At 45.3% G+C, this 14573-nt stretch overlaps 1 protein-coding gene across 2 annotated transcripts in view; it reads left to right on the top strand.

The window, feature by feature from the left end:
• Positions 1–11701: 11701 nt before the first annotated feature.
• LOC141107714 (cytochrome P450 2A13-like) overlaps positions 11702–14573 on the top strand; it is a 50832-nt gene continuing 47960 nt past the window's right edge. Inside the window, exons 1-2 of one of the 2 annotated variants that reach the window (XM_073598634.1) lie at positions 11702–11927; positions 14396–14555. In XM_073598634.1, the coding sequence (XP_073454735.1) occupies positions 11748–11927; positions 14396–14555 (340 nt within the window). In that variant the 5' untranslated portion in view covers positions 11702–11747. The remainder of the gene's footprint in view (positions 11928–14395; positions 14556–14573) is intronic. The other variant, XM_073598635.1, reaches the window with a different exon arrangement.

Below are 14573 nucleotides of genomic sequence, written 5' to 3'. Positions count from 1 at the left end.
GCACTTTTGATTTCTCCCATAGACTTTTAAAGGGCGTTCCACGGCTTTCGAATTTGCCGCGAACACCCCAAATTGTTCGCTATTCGTCGAACAGGCGAACATCTGATGTTCGAGTCGAACTTGCGTTCGACTGGAACATCAGGCTCATCCCTATTCAGGAGTAATTAATCATTATCATCTACAAAATAATAAATCATATTAATAATCTTATATCAAATTAACCATAGAGTAAGATATACAAAAACAGAGAAAAAACATACAATGAAAAGAAGCACCATATAAACAGGGGATTTTTGGTCATTGCATTGCTTACCCAGGATAGCCAGCAATCCATAATAAAATGGCTATCCTGGGTAAGCAATGCAATGACCAAAAATATCCTTATATATTATATATCAAGATCTACTACATCTTATATCCCCATCATCTATTGGGGACAACTTTTCATCACTTTGAATCAACAAGTATAAATGCACTGCTGTAATTGTTGCTTTTATTCATATACATGAATATGTATAGTGTTTTTAATGCATTTGTATAAATAAAATGTTATATTTTTTTATAAAAACCATTGTTACTTTTTGGGTACTGAGATTCCGAGAGTCCATTTTCTGTTTTTGGCAGGGGCGGGATTGGGGTAGCCCCATGCTCTCTTCTTTAAATATCACAGGCAATCATTAGATAGCAGTATGTGGGTGGGTGCAGCGTGGTGTGGCGGCAGTAACACACACACAGAAGAAAGAACTTGTATTGAAGTAAACAGTTCACACCAACCTGGTGGAAGGCAGCCCAATCAGGAACACTCACAGATGTCCACAGTGTGTAGAGGATCAGGTCTCAGCCAAGTTGACAGCATCTGTCTTGAGGGGTGAAATGCGGCCTGGCTATCCTGGCCCAAACAGGAGGTTTCCAGAAAGAGTGGCATGTCCCTAGACTTTCCCTAATCATCTGGAACCTTTCCCAACTACTAATACTGTCCCTGACAGAAGGGTGACCTGTCCCAACCATTGTCCACATGTGAAATGCATGCAAAACACAGGAGAAAGGGTCTTAAATAGACTCTGCCTGACCCAAGATGGCCACCAGAGTCACAAGGGCTGTCAGCATCCAACCTGATCACTGTCCTAGTGACCAACGAAACCATAGAGGAACCATGTTCCTCCTGACTTTCTCTCCTCATGCATTGCCACTGCAGTTGAGAAAACAGACTGCACCTGCCTACAAGTACCAATGACACCTGAGTAGGGATAAGCTGAGAGTCTGGTCAAAACCAACGTTTGGATAAAATCCCAACTTCAGGTAAGTTCAGTGGAAATTTCTCCACCAAATGTCCCATAATGCATTGAAAACAACTGTCATTGGCCAAAGTCTTGCACTTGACGTCTTAAAATTATGTCTGGGAAGCCCAAAGGGAGAGACAGAAGTGATTCCCCTGCAGCTATCAGGGGTGAGAAACATCCATGTCCACAGGCCAAAGTGGTGGTCGGAGTGCAGCATCTAGGGGTAGCGAATGTGTGGGTTTCTTTTTCTGGTAGTGAGTGTGCTATACACCCTAAAAACGTGGAGGTGGTGGTGGAGTTGCTGACCAAGCCTTCATCAGTATGAGCTCTCTGCATGGCTCCACACAAGCCTCTCAACAGGAAACACTATTTAACCCTGCGCACTGAAAGCCAGCCTTGCCAAGCAAAGTTGTTATTAGGCTTCTGGTATCCTGCTGTAAGTTTATCTCTGACTTCCGTGTACCGACCTTGGCGTGACCTTCTGACCATTCCTGTCTGCTAGTGACCCCAACCTTGGCATGCCTTCCTGACCATCACTGTCTGCTAGTTGCCCCGACCTTGGCTTGTTCTCCTGACTATCCTATTTGTAACCCCGAACTGCTGCTTCTGCTCTGTCCACCAGAGTCAGTCCGTGAGCATAAGCTGAGAGACCCCAAGGGCCACGACCTGGAGTCAGCTGCAGCCAAATCCATCCTCACCATCAGAGGCTCTGGTGAAAACCCGCTGGGTCTTAAACTCCGCGCCATAGAGAATCTTATGCTCTAGCTTCCTGTTTGGTCCGTGTTGGTGTTCAGCTGGAGCTGCTTTTCTGAACCACCCAGAGCTTCATCCGCAGCAGTCAGCCAAAGGGTCCACAACCTTAGCGGTGCACTCCTAACCCCAGTGGTGTGCATCTGTCACCTGGCCTCAGGTGACCTGACAGTCTCATAGGAGTTGAGGGAGCAGCCATCCTATTTTACTGATTGGTACAGCTCCATGAGCGCAGGGCACTGTTATTCCCTAGTCTGCACCCCAGAGCTCAGCTGTGTGGGCCTCTTTCAACATGTGCTGCAGCCTGCACCATAGAAATTTGAGGACTCTGCCTAAAGCATATTAAGTGTGGCAATATCATCAGTCATTTGGGTAACATGTGTATGGTGATACACAGGATAGCTCATCACACAACTCATTAGGAGCAAAACCTGAATGCTAGCCTTCAGCAGGAAAAGGGTGACACTCCTCCTCCACCTTCCAGCGCCTCCATTTTTACCTCAACTCTGACTATACAGAATGCCCCATTAGCAGCCTGCAGAAATAGGGATGAAAGTCTTTCGAGAGGTGTCAGAGATTTACCTTTTGCCTTTCTCAGCTGGGAAGAGGATCAGCATGGTGACTTGTAGTGCAGGTGCAAGCATAAAACTGAAACATTTCCCTGATTATGCCAACCTCGCCCTGCCATCTCATAATGTAGCATTTAGCAAGCAAGTTTCTCTGTCCCAGCTGCTGGAATGGAAAAAGAAGTACACCCAAACATCCGCATGCCCAGCAGTACAACGTCAGTTGCTGAATTTAGCCCTCTTTCATTAATTTTCTGCCTGTTCTGTACTGCGGTGCCAAGTTCCTGACCACTGTTTCTTCACCTGTAGGCCATCCCTGCCCTCCACCATATTATACTATAGTGCCTGGCTACCATGCCAGGGCAAGCACAAACTCAACAAAGCAAAAGAGGTACTTGTGGTTGTCAGATAGGCACAGTGGTTCAATGACAGCCCAGATACAAGGCAGGCAAGGTTCAGAGTAATTAGCGTCCAATCCATAGTCAAAAGACAGGCAGATTCAGAAAACAGTCGATATATGATTTGAGGTCAGAAACAGGTTTCTCCACGGCACGTCCTGCACGGCACTATGTGACATTATAGATAGGTTCCTCTATGGCAAGTCCTTGTTCTGTACAAAGCACTGGAGGCACAGCAGCAGGAGGAAGAGAAAGACTTTTTGGTTTCTCAGGGCCCACCATATCCAGACACTAATCTGTGAAGCCTCAGCAGGTAAGGGAGGAAAATGAGGAAGGGACAATAACTGCCATGGTAACATTCAGGAAGAGGAGGACAGACAGGATTCCAGGGGTGAGATTCATTCCTCACAAACCAGTGGAATTGTATGTGGTAGGTGAAAGGTATCTGAGGACAATATCATCCTCAGAGACCCTGAGAACTTGGGTACCTCTGTGTCCGGTAATTTGTGGTGGATGGGCTTGTTCATGCTCCAGAGCTTGGTATTGGTAACTGTAAGCGCAAACACACAAGTCCATATATAACAGGAGATATAAAAGGCTGAGCAACTTAGTCTATAGGGGACAGGCTGGAAGTTCAAGGGTTAAGTGGTAACCAGTAATGTAATGGTTAAAGTAGGCTGGTAGGCTAGGCGGCTGCTGTTTCCTCAGAGAGCTGGCTCTGTGATGGATGAGAGAGGGGTAGAGAAGGAAGCGCCACCTGAGTGTAGTATTAACAAATGATGTTTAATGACACCAGGTAAAAACACACTTACAGGATAAAAACATATAAAAGGCTCATCTGTATGGGTATGTGGTCCTCGGTGTTCCCTCTGATCCTGTGGTGGTGACGCTGCAGGGATGCTGGGCTGCAGAAGGTGGATTACCAGCCGGGAGCTCCTTCTGTGGCCATCAGGAAGAGACTAGGGGCCGGCGTGGAGCGCACGTGAAGCGTGCATGACGTCACAGGTCGTCCGTCTGCTTCCGGGTTCGGTATCCAGGGGAGGGATCGTCCAGGGAGGAGGGCTAGCAGAGAGGTTGAAAGAAGGCTACGCGCTCGGAGCCACTGCTCCTTCAATAGGCCTAATAGGGAGGTGTCTGCAATGTGCTTTTATATGGCAGTGCTGTGGGATAACAGGTCCCAGCGTCTATCACAAGAAAGCACAGTGCCACCTGTGGGCGGGAGGGGAACTACAAGGTAACAATATACACAGAAAAAAAAAAACAAAAAAAACAGGAGGTTATATAATAGTCAGTGTCATGGATACATATATATGAAGAAGTGCATGGTAGTAAACATGGAGACAATAATATTAACAATAGTAAAAATGGGAGTAACAATGGGGAGGTAAGTGTAAGATCGAGGTAAGTATAAGCCCGGTTTCACACATGTGCGGTGCGAATTGAGCTCAGGTTTCACTGGGGAGATAAAAATCTCCTGTTCAAAGGAATCATTGCGTTTTAGCTCAGGATCAGTGAGCAGGGAGAGGAGGAGGTGTAGTGAGGAGAAGTAGAAAATCCTTGTTCAGAACGCAATGCATCTGCAAATCAGATGCGTTCCCATAGGAGATAATAGGCTTGTAGTTCGCACCGCAATGCCCAAAAAACGCACACATCTTTTGTGCAATGCGCAGTGCGAATGCAACGCACATATGTGAACCAGATGCATTAATATGAATGTATTTTAAAATGTCCTGCGAATCACATGCGGTGTAAGTCGCATCTAATTCGCATAGGTATGAACCCGGGCTAAAAGTATAAAAGTATAACAAAAAAAATAAAAAAAAATAAAAAAAGGCATGCGTATTGGGAAAACACAAGAAACAGGGAAGCATGTATCTGTGCAGGGTTCTTAAAGATATATATATTGTAGCAAGCCTACATCTGTAGGGGTGGTCTCATGAGGAAACGGGGTGGCTTAAAGTAGTGTGTGCACCTCAATATCCTCGTTCAACCCCCCAGGTGCTAAAGTGCCCAAAGAGTAGATCCAGTAAGTTTCTTGCTGGCAAAGACGTTTATACCGCTCAGCGGCAGGGTATTTGGCCGGGATAGATTCAATGACCCACACACTGAGGCCAGCTGTAGATCGGCCGTGGTGAGTCAGGAAGTGTTTAGGGACGCTGTGGTGGTCACGGCCTTTTTCGATAAAGCGCCGGTGCTCCCCAAAGCGGGCCCTTAGGGCTCTGATGGTTCTGCCGACATATATTAGGCCACAGGGGCAGGTGAGGCAGTATATAACAAAGTCAGTAGAACAGTTGTAGAATTCTTTTAGGGTATAGTTTTTTCCTTTGACAGTGAAGGTTTTCTGACCATGTTGTATGAACTGGCAGGTTAAGCAGAGGGGTTTTTTGCATTGATACATCCCTCTGAGGGGTATCAGGGTGAGTGGTGATGAGGTGGGTTGGGTAGGCTTAATTCTACTGGGTGCAATTTTACTCTTAATGTTACTGGATTTTCTATATGCCACTTTAGGTTTGGTATCGACTGTGGTTCTGAGATGAGGGTCTTCCAACAGAATAGGCCAGTGTGAAGCCAGGATCTTCTCCATTTTCTTGTATTTGTCATGAAATTGCGTGATGAAGCGGGTAGGTTGTTTACCAGTGGTAGGAGGATGGTTGGGGCCTGGGGATAGACTACAGTAATGATGGAAGGCCACGTCTATAAGTGGGGTGGGGTATCCTTTGTCTAGGAATTTTTTTGACAGAAGTTGTCCATGGGTTTCATAGTCTGAGTCTCTGGTACAATTCCTTCGAAGGTGGCAGAATTGGCTGCGGGGGATGTTGTTGACCCATCTTGGATGGTGGCAGCTATCATAGTGTATAAATGAATTACCAGCAGTAGGTTTGGTAAAGTTTCTTGCATATATAGTTTTTTTGTCATGGCAAAGCTCGAGGTCTAGAAAGGCCAAAGTGTCAGGGTCAGCAACGTGAGTGAAGGATAGGCCCAAGCTGTTATGGTTGCAGTATTGTACAAAGGTCGTGATGTCATCAAACGTGCCATCCCAGATGATCACTATATCGTCGATGTATCGACCGTAATATATAACGTGGGCGGCGTGGGGATGGTCAGCTGCAAGGTACATATGTTCCCAATATCCCATGGTGAGATTGGCATAGCTGGGGGCAAAGTTAGCCCCCATGGCTGTTCCATTGATCTGGAGGTAGTGTGTGCCTTCTGATTCGAAGTAGTTGTGTTTGAGGCAAAAGGTTAAGGCCTCAAGAATGAAATTGGCTTGCCGGGGGTTGGTGAGGGGATCATTGGCCAGAAAGTGTTCAACAGCACAGACTCCCACATTGTGGGGGATGGAGGTGTATAATGATGAGACATCAAGAGAGAGCCACCAGTAGTTCTGTTCCCAAGTGTAAGGCTTCAGCATATCAAGTAGGTGGGGTCCATCACGTATGTAGGAGGGGAGGTTCTGTGCCAGAGGTTGAAGAAATTGGTCAATGTAGATGGAGAAGCCACTAGTGATGCTGTCCATAGCGGCTACTATTGGACGGCCAGGGGGATTGGTTAGATCTTTATGGATCTTGGGTAGATGGTAGAAGTAGGGGACTTTATAGAAATTTTTTGTGATAAAAGAGGCTTCGGATTTGGAAATGATTTTTTCTATCAGGGCTCGGTTGACCAGTGTTGCAACTTCAAGGGCGAACTGGGATGTGGGGTCACTGGAGAGGATGGAGTAAGTATTGGTGTCGGAGAGCAGTCTACGTGATTCACGGACATAATCATCCTTTTCTTGGATCACTATACTACCCCCTTTGTCCGCGGGTTTGATGACAATGGACTGGTTGAGAGTGAGCTGTTCTAGAGCCTGGCGTTCTAAAGGAGAGAGATTGGATTTGATGTAGATGTGTTCACGGTTGGTGTTACACATTTTGATGAAGTCCGAGTATACTACCTGGTAAAAGGTTTGTAGGTAAGGGCCTTTGTTGTTGGTGGGGTTAAAAATGGATTTGGGGCGTAGTGTGGTATGCCTGACTGGAGGAGAGGTGGGGCAGTGTTGGGTGAGCCATTCCAGGTCGGCGTTAAAGTTTTCGGCATATAGTTCCTCGAGTTGAGCAAGTGCAGGTTGATCAGTCTCATCAAGTATGTCCTGGTCCGTTGGTTGAGGTGTCTGGTAAGTATTGTCAGACACCTGTTTGGAGGATTGGATGCTGAAATACCTCTGAACAGTCAGGTCTCTGATAAATTTGTTGAGATCCTTGAATAGCGTAAAGGTATTGGGTTGCATGGTGGGGGCAAAAGTGAGCCCCTTACCAAGGAGGGATATGTCATATGAGGTGAGTACAGTGTGTGACAGGTTGTAGATTTTTACAGTTTCAGCATTTTTCCTGACCTTCCTTCCTCGTCCCCCCCTCCGTCCTCTCTTTCGTGTTTTCTTTTGGTGAGGAACGGAGGGGGGGTACATACTAAAAAATCATTATCCAAGGTGGAGGCTAATGTATTACTAGTGGTTGCAGTCTTAGGGGATTTGGGCTTGTGCAACTGGGTAAGGGGTAGGTTATCCAACCAAGCTGGGGGTTGCTGCTCTTGGATGTGGTTAGGGTGATTACTAAGTGAGTCCTGTTCTGGATTGGGTAACTGGGTGGACACAAGAACATCCATGGAAACTACTCCTTGGGCGGGATAGGATGTTGCTATAGAACTGTCATTGGGGCAAGGTGCTGTTGTCTGAGTGATGGGGGCTTTTTTTGTTCTGTTCCTGGACCGTTTTGGTTTGGGGGAAAAGAATTTGGGGATGGTAGGAGGCTGGGAAGTGTGCCATGACATTGACCAGGGTCTGGGTATGTTGTGGGGTGGGGGCCTGGGTTGGGGTTTCAAACTAGGTCCAGGGGTGTTCTCATGTAGGCGGATGGACATGAGTGGGCGGGGCCCAGGAAGTTTGCCCTGATTGGGGTTTTTTGTGTGTTTCCAGCTGAATACTTGATTAGTGTTGTATTCAAACAGGTCCCTTCTAAATTTGCCAAGTTTGCTGGCAATGGTGTTATCTTCATTTCTAATTGTGTTTCTCTTAAGCATGCTGAACCATGTGAATGGTAAATGGGGAATGGTATCACAAATGGTTTTACAAAGTGTGATGATTTTATCTTTGAGAATCATATATTTCCTGTCTCTCTGTTGGATGATGATGCCCATCCATTTTGCTGTACAAAATTCGGATACATGAGCCCATTCGGTATAGAGGTCTGGGTCGAGGAAGGCACATTGTTTCAGGACTCTAAGTCCTCTGGGGGAGATTTTATGTTGTATGTATGACTGTAAGAAGAACTTGTCCCACCACTGCTGATTGGCAGTGGAGATCAGGTCCTCTAGTTTTCTAAAATGGGTGCATAGTTTGGGCATGGGGATCTTGGAGCCCGTGATATGGCAGTCCTTTTTGAAAAAATGGGCGGGGAATAGGGCATAAAATTCTTCCAAGATAACATGTTTGTGTTCCTCAATGGCAGCTAGGAGATCCATAGGAACAGATCGTGGTACATAAATTACCAATGGACATATAAAACAATAAAAATAACAATATGAAATAAAATAAGATTAGTAAAATAATGAATGGCGCTTGGTAATGCAGCTCAGTTAAAGCAGCAGCAACACCGAGGACCACATACCCATACAGATGAGCCTTTTATATGTTTTTATCCTGTAAGTGTGTTTTTACCTGGTGTCATTAAACATCATTTGTTAATACTACACTCAGGTGGCGCTTCCTTCTCTACCCCTCTCCCATGCTCCAGAGCTTGCAAAAGGACCCTATAATTTGTGGCATCAAGGAGAGAGATCATTACTGGTTGGAAAACCTCCTCCATTCATGTTACAATTGTGAAATCATAGAGCTTATCTTGCCCAAGAGAAAAACTGTCATTGAAAGAACGAGGGGCAGTGGGGGTGGCTGCCCAAGGATGGCATTCTAAACATTTTCTACCAAACTCTTAGGGCTTCCCACTGCCAACAGCTACTTGCAGCAGCTGCATCAAATGTTGGGGAAGAACATGGGGTCAGAGGCTAAAGTTGACACCACTGCAACAAACAACCCCCTTAAATATTGGGTAACAAGGATGTATCAATGACCAGAGCTTACCCAGTATGCAATTGAGCTGCTGGATTGCACTGCAGCCAGCATCCTCTCTGAACATGTATTTAGTGCTGTGGGGGCTTTGTGACAGACAAGAGTCTATCTCAGGGATATGCAATTAGTGGACCTCCAGCTGTTGCCCATCATGCCTTTGCCTCTGGGTGTCATGCTTGTGGCTGTCAGAGTCTTGCTATGCCTCATGGGACTTGTAGTTCTGCAACAGCTGGAGGTCCGCTAATTGCATATCCCTGGTCTATCTGTTCCTAGACACAGTTGACCATTGTTAAAACAAGCCAGTCTTAGAGCCCTTTCACACTGGGGCGGTTTGCAGGCGCTATTGCGCTAATAATAGCGCCTGCAAACTGACCCGAAAGTGCCGCTGCTGTGTATCCAGTGTGAAAGCCCCGAGGGCTTTCACACTGGAGCAATGCGCTGGCAGGACGGTAAAAAAAGTCCTGCCAGCAGCATCTTCGGAGCGGTGAAGGAGCGGTGTGTATACCGCTCCTTTACCGCTCCTGCCCATTGAAATCAATGGGACGGCACGGCTATACCGCCGGCAATGCGCCTCTGCAGAGGCGCTTTGCGGTGGTATTTAACCCCTTCTCGGCCGCTAGCGGGGGGTAAAACCCCCCCGCTAGCGGCCGCATACCGACGGTAAAACGCCGCTAATAATAGCGGCGTTTTACCGCCGACGCCGCCCCCCGCCCCAGTGTGAAAGGGCTCTTAGATCAGCAACAACTACCAAAGCCCTGCTACATATACTGCAGATTACATTTTTCTGGGATCCTGCCACCCATAGTATTTATGTTTAGTACAGCTTAAGCCTCTCCTTTCATAGCTGCAGACCTGAAATACAGGCAGTCCCCGATTACAAACAAGATAGGATCTGTAGGTTTGTTCTTAAGTTGAATCTGTTTGTAAGTTAGAACAGGTACATTTTTTAAGTGTAGCTCCAGCCAAAAAAAAATATTTTAGATCTTTTTGGATAGCATAGGGAAGGGTTACCACCCCTGTAATGTTTGTTTTGCTGTCTGTACCCCTGTTCAGAAGATTTTACCTCATTTTCTGTCCCAATGACAATTGGATTTTGAAAATTTTGGGTTGTTGTGGAAGCAAGCCTTGGTGATAAAGCTTCAGTGTAGGCACCTTTTTTCCATAATAACTCTAATGCCCCGTACACACGGTCGGACTTTGTTCGGACATTCCAGGAACAAAATCCTAGGATTTTTTCCGATGGATGTTGGCTCAAACTTGTCTTGCATACACACGGTCACACAAAGTTGTCGGAAAACCCGATCATTCTGAACGCGGTGACGTAAAACACGTACGTCGGGACTATAAACGGGGCAGTGGCCAATAGCTTTCATCTCCTTATTTATTCTGAGCATGCGTGGCACTTTGTCCGTCGGATTTGTGTACACACGATCGGAATTTCCGACAATGGATTTTGTTGTCGGAAAATTTTATATCCTGCTCTCAAACTTTGTGTGTCGGAAAATCCGATGGAAAATGTTTGATGGAGCCTACACAAACAAGGTCCTATCACACATTTTCCATCGGAAAATCCGACCATGTGTACGGGCCATTACAGGAGAGAATTTCCCTTCCTATGGGGTAGATTTCCTCTCACTTCCTGTTGTCTCCCTCCGTTTGTAAGTAGGAGTCGTTTCTAAGTCAGATGTTTGTAACTAGGGGACCGCCTGTAAATCCAATGTTCTGCCACTATTGCCATCTCCTGCTCCAATAAGCACATGCATCCACCATTAACACCTCCTTCTACCACTGCTGACCTGGTACTGTTAACATTTACTGGCACCACTGGAGGCCTGCCAACATTACCATCAAATTTAGAGTTCAGTCATCTGTTCAATTAAAGGTACCCCATGTATAAGACAGTGACCCTATTTAAAGTGCCTAGCATAACCCAGAAGAACCCACCCTAGGGTAGACCTAACATGTGACCCTTGCTTGGTGCTCAACAATTAGGAACGTATGGAGGATATGACAATCAATTAAACACCTACCCTTGCAACAAGCATTCATGACGTGTGACCTACATTTTTTTACTGAAGTGGAAACTGTTAAAAAACTGTTTAAGAAAGTAAAAATGCTGTAACTTTACAGTCACCAAGACATGCCATAACTGACTCCAAGTGCAAGAATTCTGAGATGCCAAAAATGTCATACCTAAATCAATCTCTGTATTTTGTGCACTGTCACACAGAACTTTGTTTCACCTTAGGGCTTTTCTGATCAATATTATCTAGGTTTAGCCAATTACCTCTTAAGAAGACTGAGTGAAGTACAACAAAAGTGCTCCAGATACACAATAGTTATGACAGAGACGAATCAGTTGTTTAAAACACCATCTCTTAATGCTGGTCTCCTCCCGAATGACAACATGACTCTCAATATGAAAAGTTTATTACACAGATACTGCATTTTCTTGGCATTTAAAAACCTGCAGGATAAGTAATCATTAGCATAACTACAATCTGTTATGCAATATGCCTGTAATTAACCAAACTTCAACACACCCAGCTTGTCCTCAATGATCAAATAACAGTTGGAATTTTGCCACGTTTCTCCTATATAAATACAGCAGTTTGTGATTTGTAGACAGTACATAGAAGTTATTGTCAGGATGGCAGTGAACGTCGCAGCAACACTTCTCCTCACTTCTGCGGTCACTCTTCTGATTTACCTCATTAAATGGTGGATGAATGTTAAGAAGAAAGACTTGCCACCAGGACCTACCCCTCTGCCATTTCTGGGGAATATTCTGCAGATTAGTACCACTGAAATGCCGCAGTCTCTGGTGAAGGTAAGAATAATTATGCTGACAATTCTACAACAATGCACTCTTCTTGTATTCTAGGAAAAAGCTCTCAGAAATTTCAGGAAAGCTACAACCCAAATTGCTACTTTTTCTAGTCTGAGTCACATTTATCCCAAAATGGTGGTGAAAACTCAATAAGCAAAAATCACTTCTATAGCTTAAGAAGACCCACAGAATCTTGAAAAATTAACTGGGTGTTAATCTGCTTCTATAGGTTCCTGTTCAATAACCCCCCTACATGACCCCTGAATGGTCAATGAGGACGCCATACCTATAACAATAAGTGGTCAACAAGGAGACGTGGTAAGAAAAGGAGAGGGGGCAGGGGGTGAGACATACAATTTTGGTCTCAATTTACTACACATAATACATTTCCCTGGGTTTTGGTGAAAATGGGTCATCTGGAAATAAATGCATGATATAAAAAAGTGCCTGCTCAACAGTCCAGGAAGCAGACTGCTATACAGGATATGCTAAATGCACATACACTATATTGTCAAAAGTATTGGGATGCTTGCCTTTACATGCACGTGAGCTTAAATGGCATCCCAGTCTTATGCCCCATACACACGGTCGGATTTTCCGACAGAAAATGTGTGATAGGACCTTGTTGACGGAAATTCCAACCGTGTGTGGGCTCCATCACACATTTTCCATCGGATTTTCCGACACACAAAGTTTGAGAGCAGGCTATAAAATTTTCCGACAACAAAATCCGTTGTCGGAATTTCCGATCGTGTGTACACAAATCCGACGCACAAAGTGCCGCGCATGCTCAGAATAAATAAAGAGATGAAAGCTATTGGCTACTGCCCCGTTTATAGTCCCGACGTACGTGTTTTACGTCACCGCGTTCAAAATGATCGGATTTTCCGACAACTTTGTGTGACCGTGTGTATGCAAGACAAGTTTGAGCCCACATCCGTCGGAAAAAGTCCTAGTATTTTGTTGTCGGAATGTCCGATCAATGTCCGACCGTGTGTACGGGGCATTAGTCTGTAGGGTTCAATCTTGAGTTGGCCCACCCTATGCAGCTATAACAGTTTCAACTCTTCTGGGAAGGCTGTCCACAAGATTTAGGAGTGTGTTTATGGGAGTGTTTGACCATTCTTCCAGAAGCGCATTTGTGAGGTCAGGCACTGATGTTGGACGAGAAGGCCTGATTTACAGTCTTCACTCTAATTCATCCCAAAGGTGTTCTTTTGGGTTGAGGTCAGGACTCGCTCATCCATGTCTTTATATACCTTGCTTTGTGCACTGGTGCACAGTCATGTTGAAACAGGAAGGGACCATCCCCAAACTGTTCACACAAAGTTGGGAGCATGAAATTGTCCAAAATACCTTGGTATGCTGACGCCTTAAGAGTTCCCTTCACTGGAACTAAGGGGCCGAATCAAGTTCCTCCACCCCAAACTCGCTCATCCAAGTCTTTATGCACCTTGCTTTGTGCACTGGTCCAAATCATTTGGTGGAGGGGATTTTGGTGTGGTGTTGTTTTTTCAGGGGTTGGGATTGGCCCCTTAGATCCAGTGAAGGGAACTTTTAAGGCAATAGCATAGCAATACATTTTGGACAATTTCATGCTCCCAACTTTGTGGGAACAGTTTGGGGATGGCCCCTTCCTGTTCCAACATGACTGTGCACCAGTGCACAAAGCAAGGTCCATAAAGACATGGATGAGCGAGTTTGGGGTGGAGGAACTTGACCGGCCTGCAAAAAGTCCTGACATCAACCCAATAGAACCCTTTTTGGATTAATTGAAGCGGAGACTGTGAGCCAGGCCTTCCTGTCCAACATCAGAGCCTGACCTCACAAATGCGTTTCTGGAAGAACGGTAAATCATTCCCATAGACACACTCCTAAACCTTGTGTAAATCCTTCCCAGAAGAGTTAAAGCTGTTATAGCTGCAAAGAGTGGGCCATCTAAATATTAAACCATAAGGACAAAGACTGGGATGCCATTAAAGTTCATTTGTGTTTAAAGGCAGGCCCAATACTTTTGACAATATGGTGTATTTTTTCATGGGAAGGCTTTTGATTAATTTTTTTTAATTTTTCTTCCCTTGTCACTATACCTTTGAAGGCTGGTTATAGCCTTTAGGTAGCAGTCATGTGCAGGAACAGTCTGACAAGCCTCAGGCTAAAAGATCTTCACTGGGAAGCACTGTATACACTCTCTATACAGTAAAGGAAATAGAGCACACAGAGATAATACCAAATCACAGAGTAGGCTGCATAGGAGAAAAGGATTGAGAAGGGTCCTGGCACTTCAGTAATGTGAGCGAGGGCAGGCAGATATGTCACCATGCCTTGCTCATGGTGAAATATCTTCTTGCCTATGGTCAGCCTAAGACATCAAAGCAATTGTTAGATAGATCAGGCAATACCCACACAGTCCCAGCTGTGCTTGAACCTGTACAACTCTGTTTGAAAACACAAATCTCTATCAACAGCTAGGTGAAAAGTACGGACCTGTTTATACAGTCTACCTGGCCACCAATCGAGCGGTCATGCTGATTGGCTACGATGCTGTGAAGGAGGCTCTGGTTGATCGCAGTGATGTGTTCAGTGACAGAGGGGAGATGGATCAAACATTTTTCTTTAAGGACTTTGGTAAGATCCTAAAAACAA

Source organism: Aquarana catesbeiana, linkage group LG09 (assembly GCF_042186555.1).
Source record: "Aquarana catesbeiana isolate 2022-GZ linkage group LG09, ASM4218655v1, whole genome shotgun sequence".
NCBI classification, from domain to species: domain Eukaryota; kingdom Metazoa; phylum Chordata; class Amphibia; order Anura; family Ranidae; genus Aquarana; species Aquarana catesbeiana.
Note: the sequence above shows the minus strand (reverse complement) of the source record. Positions and strands in the feature narration are given on the sequence as shown.